The 12,032-nt window shown below is 41.9% G+C and overlaps 1 protein-coding gene across 1 annotated transcript; it reads left to right on the top strand.

Annotated features, from left to right (window-relative positions):
- The first annotated feature begins 332 nt into the window (after nt 1–332).
- On the top strand, nt 333–6,068 carry LOC122562924 (transmembrane protein 81-like). The gene is made up of 3 exons (XM_043716226.1): nt 333–366; nt 3,045–3,506; nt 5,733–6,068. The coding sequence occupies exons 1-3, from the start codon at nt 358–360 to the stop codon at nt 6,066–6,068; spliced, it is 807 nt and encodes a 268-aa protein (XP_043572161.1). The 5' UTR covers nt 333–357.
- Nucleotides 6,069–12,032: the final 5,964 nt, after the last annotated feature.

Here is a 12,032-nt window from a genome sequence, read left to right as displayed (position 1 = left end):
ACTCATTTCTGGGCATGTCTTCATAGACTGTCTCCTGGACAATTCATTTGTTCTTGCCTGAGAGACTGAGTGCTTTGACCTTCGGAATGTGCATGTCAAACATTCACTTAGTTTTTAAAACATGCTGTTTTCTTGTTTAGTTGATGTTGCTGCCAAGGGCAGCATTTATTGTTGGTTGGGTCAAAATATTAAAACTTCCTACCCTAATAGCACTGTAAGTGTGCTGACCACAAAGGGAATTTGCATGTTCAACATGGCTGCTCACCACCATCTTCTGGAGAGCAATTAAGGGGTGGCCAATAAATGCAGGCCTAGCCAGTGACGCCCTCATCCTGTGAATGACTAAAGAAAAGAGACATGGCTCAGGTGGGTATCTGAAGATGAGGAAGGCCCTTAATCAGAACAGAGGAGGGTGTTCATGGTGTGAAGTTGTTGAACTCGAATGTTGAGTGTTGAAGACTATAAAGTGTCTAAGTGGAAAATCAGGTTCTGTTGCTTCAGGTTGCATTGATCTTCACTGGTATACTGCTGCAGGCCTACAATGGACAGGCAGTATATAGGCAGAGGTGGGTACTGCAGACGCTGGAGATTAGAGTCAAGATTAGAGTGGTGCTGGAAAAGCACAGCAGGTCAGGCAGCATCCGAGGAGGAAGAAAATCGATGTTTCGGGCAAAAGCCCTTCATCAGGAATGAAGGCAGTATTTATGCAGGGATGGCGATGAAGCTGTCTGGGACACCATGTGAGGTATGGTTTGAGAGTATGGGTAGTTCTTCTATAATGCTGAAAATGTGTTGCTGGAAAAGCGCAGCAGGTCAGGCAGCATCCAAGGAACAGGAGAATCGACGTTTCGGGCATAAGCCCTTCTTCTATAATGCATGTTTCGTGAGTGCAAACTGGTTATAAGACAGTTGATTAATTGTGGACATTGTTCGCATAATGCAAGCTTTCTGCTGAATGGGAATAGTGGGTTTTCCATAGCACGATTTTGTACAGTGCAATTTATGTAGCAATTTCCCATAGCGCGAGGTTGCAGAGGAACACAACTGTTGCGTTATAGCAGAATGACCTATATCACTGTCAGGCTGTTGCTTTACTAATCTATGAAACAACTCTCCCCATTTTGACACCAACCTCTAGATGTTGTTAAGGAGATGTTTGCAGGGTGATGGTTATCATTTCCAGTTGCAGAGTTGATGCCAGGTGATCTGTCCAGTTTCATTCCTTTTTTTTTTGTGACCTTTTAGCAGTTTGTTGTAAATGAATAGCTTGTGAGGGCAGCTAAGGATAGGGCAAGGGTTGTAGTTCTGGAGTCGTATATAGGCCAAGCCAGGTGAAGACAGCAGAATCCTCCTACCCCGCTAATACTACTGCATCATTGTCCCTCTGTTGTAATAAAGTAACTGGAAGAACATCTTGAAATTAATCAGTATTTATGTTTGAGACATTGCCTTGCTGTACATTTGACCAACCACCTCCCAGCTCAACAGAACGTCGAATCAGTTTTTGTTAAAAGTTTAGAGTCTTAGTTTTATTGTACTGGTCTTCATGTTACTAAGACATTGCTGTACTGTATTTGCCAGATCAAAATTTGCACTTCTTTAAATTATCTATCAATTTCTACTAGCTGTGAAGTCAGGGAAAAAGGAGCAAATTAAAATGGGAAGGTCTTCCATTGTGAAAGTTGTGTTGTTTTGGAAAATCCAATGTTATGAGTAGTTATTGTGGTTACTTTAAAGATCAAAATTTTGAATCCATCTATTGGTGTGATTGAAAAGCAATGAATATAAATCTTGCAAGGTGCATTAGAAGCGATAACAAAGTTGCTTGGAATCAAACAAAATCCATTGCTAATAGTTATACCTCTGAAGGGAGTGCAGAGATGTTGGAGAGATGGGGGTTGGAGGAGCTTACAGAAATTAGGAAGAGCAAGGCCATGGAGTAATTTGAAACCAAGCATGAGAATTTTAATATCGAGATGCTGCCAGACCAGAGGCTAGTGTTGGGTGGTGGGAGAATAGAGCCAGGTTTGAGGTAAGGTATGAGAAGCAGAGGTGATCTCTACCATGTGATGTTAAATAGTCGCATTTAGTGTGCTACACAATAGTTAAGCTGAGAAATTTGCTGCTTTATGAATATTTACATTGTCCAGGACCTTGACTGATTAAGCAACTTTAATGTATCCCTCAGGAAAGGCTTTGTGCAACCTTTTGTTGTGGAAGTGAATTCATTAGTGCTTACGATTAGGAAGATGTATCATTGAGTGTTTATGATGTAATATCATGCAAAAACAAATTATAAGTTACTGAAAGCGCAGTCTGATACAGGTACAGTGAGTAAGGGCACTTACACAGCTGGGAAACAACAGGGATAGTCGCTGAGTACTTACTCCCTTTACCAATTAGAAGAAATGTAAAACCAACAAAGGGGGTGTGGTGTCAAAACAGAAGAGGTGAAAAGAGGGAGACAATATAGAATTAAGTAAGAGAACGAGGCAAATAAAATATAAGTTATACTTTGGAAAACTTCAATTAAATCCTGTGGGAATTAGACTCCCAAATTGTAATGGTTAATTCTCAGTGCCAGCATGGTTGTTTGGCAATAAGAAATTTATCTGATGATTAAAAGAATTTATAGATGTGATATACTCAAAATGTAACATTGCTGTGGGGAATTTAAACTGTGCCCCATGTTACAGAATGCACTGGTGAGGCAGTAGATGAGGTCCCACTTTTACAAAGGTTGGAGCTGTATAAACAGGATTACAAAGCTTGGATACCAACACTGAACTGTGCATCTACCCTCTCCTGAAGTTACTGTATGATTTCTACATGAGAAGATGATATGTGCCATCAATCTCACCCTTACTTTATCATTAAATTCTCACCCATTATTTTGCGCATCTAAAAGTGTACCAATGTTGTCATGGTGTGACCTGAGCTCCATTGTTTCCAGTGGTTGATGTAATAAAGACTTGTTAAAATTGGATCATCTGCAACCTTAATCCTCTCTCCTCCCTTCCTCTTGTTCTTCCCCACTCCTTCAGGAAATGCTGGTCCCTCATGCTGATATCTACCGTGTCCTCTCTTTTACTTTCCTGATTCATCTGGCCACCTTCCAAGAGGATTTAAACACCTTACCACCAAATGCGGAGAATGTGACAATTACTGGGAACTTGCTGGTAAGTGTGAGCCCCTGCAGCAAAACCTGTGGGCTAGGTTGGAGGTCCGAGTATTACTGCAAGATGGACAAAAAGGGGCAGAAAAGTAACTGCACGTTAACAAACGCCTTGTGCCTGATCAATCAGGACTGTGGTCTGATAGCCAAGACCACCACCGTAGGTGCCACCTTGAGTATCAGCTGCCTGGATGCAACCATCAAAACTTTAGGATCATCAGATTTCATCTTCGTGTGGAAGATTGCGAGGGGAATTGTGACAACAGATCAATATTTATTCAAACTCTTTCCAATCAGGGATACAAACACACCCTGGATGATTATTGTAAAAGTGAGTATTAATTTGAAATTGCTGTGGAAACTCAGAAGATCTGGCAGCACCTGTGGAGAGAAACAGTTAACGTTTCGGTTCCTGTTCTGAAGAAAAGTCACTGGACTTGAAACGTTACGTGTGTTTCTCTCTCCACAGATATTGCCAGACCTGCTGAATTTTTCCAGCAAAATGTTAATGTTTTGAGTCCAGTGACCCTTCCTCAGAACCCTTCTGAAGAGTCACTGGAATCAAAACATGAACTCTGTTTTTCTCTCTCCACAGATGCTACCACTCCTCCTGAGTTTCTCCAGGTATTTTTTTTGTTTCAGATTTCCAGCATCTCCAGTTCTTTTATTTGAGTATTAATTTGCTCTGTTGAGATTTGGATAAGTGTACGATGGAATATACTGCATTTCCAACATCATCTGTAGGTCAATTTTGGATGAGCAATCAGTGTTGGCCTTATCAGCAGTGCCTAATGATCTAATGATCATGCAAAACAATCACTCAATCACTTCTTGTCTTAGCTTAAATTTAAAAAAAGAGTGCTGGAGAAACTGAGCAGGTCTGGCAACATCTCCGGACAAAGAAACAGTTAATATTTCGATATGTTCTAATTTGATTCTTCTTCAGAATTATCCTATGTTGGTTTGAGCAATAGAGTCATACAACATGGAAACAGACCCTTCAGTCCATCCAGTCCATGTCGGCCATATTCCCAAACTGAACTAATCCCACCTGCCTGCTCCTGGCCGATATTCCTCCAAACATTTCCTATTCATGAACTGATCCAGATGTCTTTAACATGTAACTGTACCTGCATTTCTGGATGTTCATTCCCCACACACACACACCAGGCTCTGTGTAGCAAAGGCATCCCTCCGTCCTGTTTTGTGCTTGCACAGACTAATTTCAACACAACCTCCCCTAAGTCATCAGCTCACAGCATTTGATGAGATGGGTGAAGAGAGAAAATGAGAAGGCAGCTGTGTTGACTCAGCATCTCCCAAATTTCCCATGTTTCAGGCAAAGTGGTTATGTTGGACTCATTTCAGACACATAATAAAAAGACTTGTTCTTGGCTGAAACCTGTTACAGAGACAGAAGCCTCGTGTGAAGAGTAATTAGTGAGCAGAAATATTTTTATATTCCTGTGAGTTTGCAGTAGTAAGGAGGGTTGCCTCTCAAAGGGGGGTTTTTGAGTCACCCATTTAAAGCCAGAATGTGATTTAACTTGCTGGATTTTGACTGGACAGAATATTTTATTGAGTAGCAGAGGTTCCTCAAATCCTATCCTGAGACCAAAAATGTAACTTCTAAAAATTATCTCCGGATTGAACCTAGACCCCAGAACTTCTAGGAAGTTAGCAGCAAGCATTCCTTGGACAAAAACAGAAATTGCTGGAGAAACTTAGCAGGTTTGGCAGCATCTGTGGAGAGAAACAGTTAACGTTTCGGTTCCTGTTCTGAAAAAAGACACTGGACTTGAAACATTGTGTGTTTCTCTCTCAACAGATATTGCCAGACCTGCTGAATTTCTCCAGCAATTTCTGTTCTTTTTTTCAGATCTTTGATTCAACTGTCCCTTGGATTTGACTTCATAATCAGCAAAACTAATCTTAAAGCTCAAGCCACAATTTCCTCAATCCTGATTTCCACATTTTCATAGAATCCCTACAGTGTGGAAGCAGATATCAAGTCCACACTAACCCCCGAAGAGCATTCCATGCAGACCCACCCTAACTCTGTAACCCTATATTTCCCATGGCTAACCCTATAGCCTGCAAATTATTGTGCATTATGCTCAATTTAGCATGACCATTCCACGTAGCCTGCACATCTTTGGACTGGGGGATAAAGGGCTTATGCCCGAAACGTCGATTCTCCTGTTCCCTGGATGCTGCCTGACCTGCGCTTTTCCAGCAACACATTTTCAGCTCTGATCTCCAGCATCTGCAGTCCTCACTTTCTCCACCGGGAGGGGATCCATGCAGACACTGGGAGAATGTGCAAACTCCATTCAGACAGTTGTCCAAGGGTGGAATCAAACTTGGGTCTCTGGTGCTGTGAAGCAGCAGTGCTAACCACTGAGCTACCATGTCATTTTTCCATTTTTTTTGTTTTAGTACAAGATAGCAAACTGTTGTTTTTTAAAAGTTATTTCTATATTTGGAATAAACTTTGTTAAAGCTATTATTAACAGCATGGGCACTTACTCGCTTCTCTCCCCTTCTGCCAATAAAGGCTGTGGAGGAGAAGCATGCTGGGACGTATATGTGCCAAGTGCAGAACTCAAAGACAATGCAAATTGTCAAGCGTGTGCTCATTGGAGTGAGGGTCATCCCGGAAAAATTGGTGCAACTGAATTATTATGAAGTGCTGTCACCTGAGCAAAAGGAGGAATTGGAAATCCTGCAAGGAAATCTGGTGAAGAAGAAGTCAAAATCATTTTTTGCGAAAGTAAAAGCTTTATTTAAAAGTGCGAACACGGCTGTGCGTGTCATTGCCATCGGTTTGGCAATCGGCGGGGCCTGTGCTTTTGTTCTTGGAGCCATATTTTTGTGTATGACAAATTACTGAATGTGCAGTGAATAAATTAGATTTTCTATTGATACCAGTTTAGCCACATCTGTAGCAGGCGGGTGCACAGTGGGGTAATGAGGAGTGGTTCTGCTCCTTTCCAGAGTTGAAACAATTTAAAAACAGTTTATTTTTAAGCCTAGTCTCCGATGACAGTGAAATTCTCAATAGGACATCTCGGTGCCATGTTGCTCACTTTAATTGATGCACATGGGAGCAACGTTCAAAGAACAATGTGTATTTTTCCAGACCTGCCCAGTATTGTATCTCCTGTCAATACCACTGGAAGGGAGGCAATAGCCTTGCGGTATTATTGCTAGACTGTTAACCAAGAGACCCAGATAATGTTCTGGAGACCTGAGTTTAAATCCATCGTTGGATGTCAGTGGAATTTGAATTAAATGCATATCTGAATTAAGAGTCTAATGATGATGAATCCATTGCCGACCATCGGCAAAACCTGTCTGGTTCACCAATGTCCTTTTAGGGAAGGAAATCTGCCATCCTTACCTGTTCTGGCCTACATGTGACTCCTACCCAGCAATATGGTTGACTCTTAATTATTGTCTGGATAATTAGGGATGGGCAATAAATGCTGCCTAGCCAGTAACACCCCCTTCTCCCATGAATGCAGAAAACACATTTTGTTCTTTAGATTAACTAATGACTTGACTCATTCTGTCTGTTGGTTATTGTTCATGTAAAATGGCTGCTGCATTTGCTGACACGACAACTGCATTGCAAACTTATCAGAACTAGCAGCAGGAGAAGGCCACCGTTTAATACAATCATGGCTGATCTCATCTGGGCCTTGACTTTGCTTTCCTGCCTGCTTTCCATAATCCTTCGACCCATTACTAATTAAAAATCTGTCTATCTCCTCCTTAAATTTACTCAATGTCCCAGCATCCACAGCACTCTGGGTTAGTGAATTCTACAGATTGGCAATGCCTTAAGAAGGAAGTCCTCCATATCTCTGCTTTAAATCTGCCAGCCCTTAACCTAAGACTTCTCATTCTACATTGCTCTACAAAAGGAAACAACTGTATGTCTACTATTATTGTATGAGTTTATCTTTATTGTAAAATGCCATATAGGTACAACTTTTTTCTATACTCCATACTCCACAACCACCTGATGAAGGAGCAGCAACTAAACCTGTTGGACTATAACCTGGTGTTGTGTGATTTTTAACTTTGTGCACCCAGTCCAACACCGGCACCTCCAAATCATAACTTTTTTTTAACTAGTTAGCTTTTCTATCTTGAAACTCTTTGACCATATCTTATCAGATATATACAGTGAGATTGATTTCAAGTGAATGGATGGTGTGGAGAATGTCCATTGGGTTGTGGTATGCTCTTCTTGAACCTCCTGAGGAATGGATTGAATACCTTTGTGAAATTTCTGAATGGGTACATGTCCACGAGTACTGTGCTGGTCTTATCACTGGCAGTCAATTAGCAGCAGTACATAGCAGGACCTTGCAGAGAGCGTGGGAGTTAGGAAAAGTTACACTGCTGAAGATGATAAGGAGCATGAATTTATCATGTTCCTTCTGTAGAGTAATGGGATTAACATCAGAGGCATACATGATGGTGGTGTAATAATGATATTGGAGTCATCCAACTAAGTAAGGGGAGCTGGATGAGAACAGAAGCTCTGACCTTCTGTGACAATAATGTATGTATTGATCAAGCTGTAAAGAAAGAGTTCTTACTGAATGTGTCATAGTCTTGAACAGAATACATTTAGGAAATTAAACAATGCTGCACTCCAAACATGGGACATGCTGAGCACTTCACAGAGAGCAGCTTCCAACGTGTATTCACTGCCACACTGTTGGCAACTAGTGAGCAGGAGTATATAAAATAGCGTTTTGCGACATTCTAATGTAAATCGTTAAGATTATGATTGGCTTGATAGGATAAAAATGAAGAAGGTCAAAGCAAGCTTAAATATAATGTAGTTACAGGTAGTTCTTGTATAAAGTTTGTTTCGGCAGTGCGATTTGGCTATAACATCGCTGAAGACTTGGGGAATGGTATTTTCAAGAATGCTTACCTCTATTTGCAATAGCGCGATTCCAGCAGCAATCATTTTGCACGCTTTGTTCTGCAAATGTGCCAATGTGAACACTGAAGTCTCCATGTTATTCTGCATGTTTCAATGTCAGGTGCTGTCGGAGCATGTGAGAGGTACAGTACTATACATTGAGCAACTTCATCTCAAAAATTAAACTAATGAATGTTTATTGCTTTCCCTCTGAGAGAAGATTCTTGTATAAGCCCTGTATATTTCCTGCAAGACTGCATTACTCATATACATACCATTTGCCATTCTAATTTGTTCTTGTACCTGCATATCACACAATCTAAGCCAACCCCCAAGAAAGTCAGAAGACAATCAACCACTGCCATTCATTTCTGTAACCACAACTGCACCTGGAAGGTGGTGATGATGACCATCTGTCCCTGCATTAACAGTACTTTTTCAATGTAATGTGTTAAATTTACTTTGGTTTCATTAAGAAATATGATTTAAATATCCATTCAGGCTATGTTAGGCTTTTGGTTGATTTTTGAGCGATCGTGTGAGTGATTTTTTTTTTGCTGTTTTGTCCCTAGCCCACTTTTCCCATATGCCCCATTACTTTGATGAAGCAATTTTCTATTAAGTGAGGTTTTGCTGGAGCACAACGCCAGCATTGTAGGAGAACTATCTGTACAAATAAATCCAATGTGTTCTTCAGGAAAACCTATTTCACCAGTAAAATGGCCCAACTCTGAAACACACAATTACAATACGATGAATAACCAAGATACCTTTCTTGTTAAGCCATCCTTCAGGATTGAGGGTGGTGTATTTCCACTTTGGATTCTGCCATTGCAGTTAAATCCACTGTGTAACCTGCAGTCTCAGCCACGTGGAGGCCAGATGCTGTTTGTGGTCTCGGGCACCTGAGGTGTCGGAGATTCCTCCTCATTCTCGGCTTCGTCCCCACATGTCCCTGCTGGAATCTCGCTATGTGTCCTGTGCCTTCCTGAAACAAACCTCCGCCATTCCTGGTTGGTCACAAGCCAAGGGTCTCCCACAAGTCCACGGAAGCTGTTTGATCTCTTCGGGGAGGCTTTGAGGACATTGTTAAAGTGCGTGGATCTGTCCTGCAGTGCCTGAGTCCCAGGTCTGGCAAATGTATTTTAGGGGAAAGCTTGATAAGTGCATGTGAAGAAGGAAACCACTAAAGCACGTGATGATTGTATGAACTGAAGAAGCTGGGAGAAGGTTCAGCTGCAGCATTCAGCCTGGTGTGGACCAGTGACCAAGTGATTCTGTGCTGCAAATCCTATATTGTCTTCTCTTGTAAAATAAGGACTCTGGCAGCTATTTTGCACGCAGTAACCTCCCACAAAGCAATGTGGTAAAGATCCAGTGATCCACTATTTGATGGACAAATATTAACTAAGATCCTCACTCTTGCTCTTCTCTAAAATTGTGTCACTGTAGTGATTATAATGATGTCAGCCAGCTGGACCGCATAGAATATGAGTTCCCTGATTGGCGCTGTCAGTCTGGTTCAATCAGGGAGCCCTGGCTGACATAAAAAGGGTACGCGTATTCCAGTGTCAGACTCTGTATCAGTCAGTACTAAAGACAAAAACTCTTTCATGTGTCAAAGGTTAGCTTCATAGAATCCCCACAGTGTGGAAGCAGGCCATTCTGCCAACACTGACCCTCTGGAGAGCGTCCCACCCAATCCCACCTTTATCCCTGTATTTTCCAAGGCTAACCCACCTAGCCTGCACATCCATGGACAGCCAATCCACCTAACCTGTACACCTTTGGACTGTGGAAGGAAACTGGAGAACCCAGAGGAAACCCACACAGACACAGAGAGAACGTGTAAACTCCACACAGACTGTCACCTGAGGCTGGAATCAAACCTGCATTCCTGGCGCTGTGAGGCAGTAGTGCTAACCACTGAGCTACCACTTGCTAACAGGATACCGACCTCTGGGGAGTTATTTTAGTCCATACACTCACTTGAAAGCACAAACTGACCTTGGTTTAACATGCAAATGTTGGAATTTCCAGCAATCCTTTGTTATCATGCCGGAGTTGATTAAGGCACACATTCAGGAGAGCTTTGGAGAGGGTTAGAAATCAGCACAGAGCAGAGATTATCATTAAACAACTGTCCTCTTCCTAACCTGGGAGCAGCAGGAGTGAATCATGACTGCTCAGAAAGAGACCACATTGTGTTTTCTATATCTAGCAGTCCTTACACGGTGAGCATCACCATTCCTCATCTACTGCTCATATTAAGTTGTTCAAAAGCAATAGTGTCATTTTATTGGGAGAGGAATTGAAGAATGATTCAATGATTGTTATGTTTCCTGAATTCTCTTAACTATATTTTCCATAGACTTTTGTATTATTCTGGGATAGAAATTGCACCTATAACTATTGAACGACTTTGGCAATGATAGAAAAACACAGTGTTTTGTCAGGAAATCAAATTTTTATGAGTGAAGAAAGACAAATTTTCATTTTCAATCAATGATAATGTGACTGTTTTCTCTAAGTGCCATTGTTGATGAAGAGGATAAATAAACACTATCTCATTTTTGAACTGCACACAACATGATGGAAAATTTCACTGCAAGTGCTTCCACCTCCCCAATCCTGACCCCCACCCACTTCCTCACCCACTACCAGCCTCCAGGCCAACACCCTGCTCTCCCCCATCCCAGCCCAACCCCTATTTCCTGGAATTTGGTGGAGACACAACTTGAAGCTAATGAGATTTTAGAACCAGTTTATACATAATCCCCGACATAAGAGTTGCTTCAATGAAGTTCTCATTGGTTGTCACAAAATTTGCTTTGGTGCAGATGGAGACCATTCAGCCCATCATGTCTGAGTTAGCAAAATGACTACATTCCTTTCTACCTTTCCCTGTAATCTTGTAAATTGTTTCTATTTAAATAAAATCTAACACCCAATCAAATGCCTCCTGTGAACCTATCCCCACCAGTGTATTCCAGGTGCTGTACAATGCAGACTAGGGAAAAAAAATCCTTCAGGCAAAATTGTGAAACTAGAACAACTCCATGTTTATGTAGCACTTTTAACACAGTAAACATCTCAAAGTGCTTCACAGGAGTGCTATGAAATAGATATTGATACTTAGATTTTAGATTTAGATTTAGGTGCTTATTGTCATGCATTCTCAAGTACAAAAGTACAGGGATACAGTGAAAAGTGTACAATGTCGCTACACAAAGCACCATCTTAGGTACAAATACCTCGGTACAGAATTAAAAGAGCAAGATAGAAAGAAAGAACAGTTAAAAATTAAACAATACAGTAATTCTTAGTATTAAGTAGAAAAATACAGAAATAAAGCTGAAAGTCAAACATTACAGTCTTCCCCTGCCTCTGCAAGAGGTGTAAGATCTGCGCCCACATCTCGCCCCTCACCTCCATTCAAGGCCCCAGAGGATCCTTCCACATCCGGCAGAGATTTTCCTGCACATCCAAACACCTCACCTACTGTGTCTGTTCCTCTCAACGTGGTGCCTTCTACATTGGGGAAACAGGACACCAACTTGCGGAACATTTCAGAGAACAACCCTGGGACACACGCACCAAACAACCTCACTGTCCTGTGGCTGACCACTTCAACTCCCCCTCCCACTCCAAAAGGACATGCAAGTCTGGGCCTCCCTAGCCACCTTGGGACCCTCCAACCACGTGGCATCAACATCGATTTCACCAGTTTCCTCATCTCTCCTCCCCCCACCGTATCCCAGATCCAACCTTCCAACTCAGCACTGCCCTCTTGAGCTGTCCAACTTCCTTCCCACATATCTGCACCACCCTCTGCTCCGATCTATCATCATCACCTCCTCACCTTCATCGACCTATGGCCTTGCAGACTACCTTGCCCCCAGCCCCACA

Source organism: Chiloscyllium plagiosum, chromosome 26 (assembly GCF_004010195.1).
Source record: "Chiloscyllium plagiosum isolate BGI_BamShark_2017 chromosome 26, ASM401019v2, whole genome shotgun sequence".
In the NCBI taxonomy this organism is placed as follows: Eukaryota; Metazoa; Chordata; class Chondrichthyes; order Orectolobiformes; family Hemiscylliidae; genus Chiloscyllium; species Chiloscyllium plagiosum.
The sequence above is the reverse complement of the archived record's forward strand: the minus strand, read 5'-3'. Positions and strand labels throughout refer to the sequence as shown.

Coding starts and splice junctions, on each gene's coding strand:
- LOC122562924 (XM_043716226.1), top strand. Junction 3,507..5,732: donor CCTGGATGATTATTGTAAAA/GTGAGTATTAAT, acceptor CTGCCAATAAAG/GCTGTGGAGGAGAAGCATGC.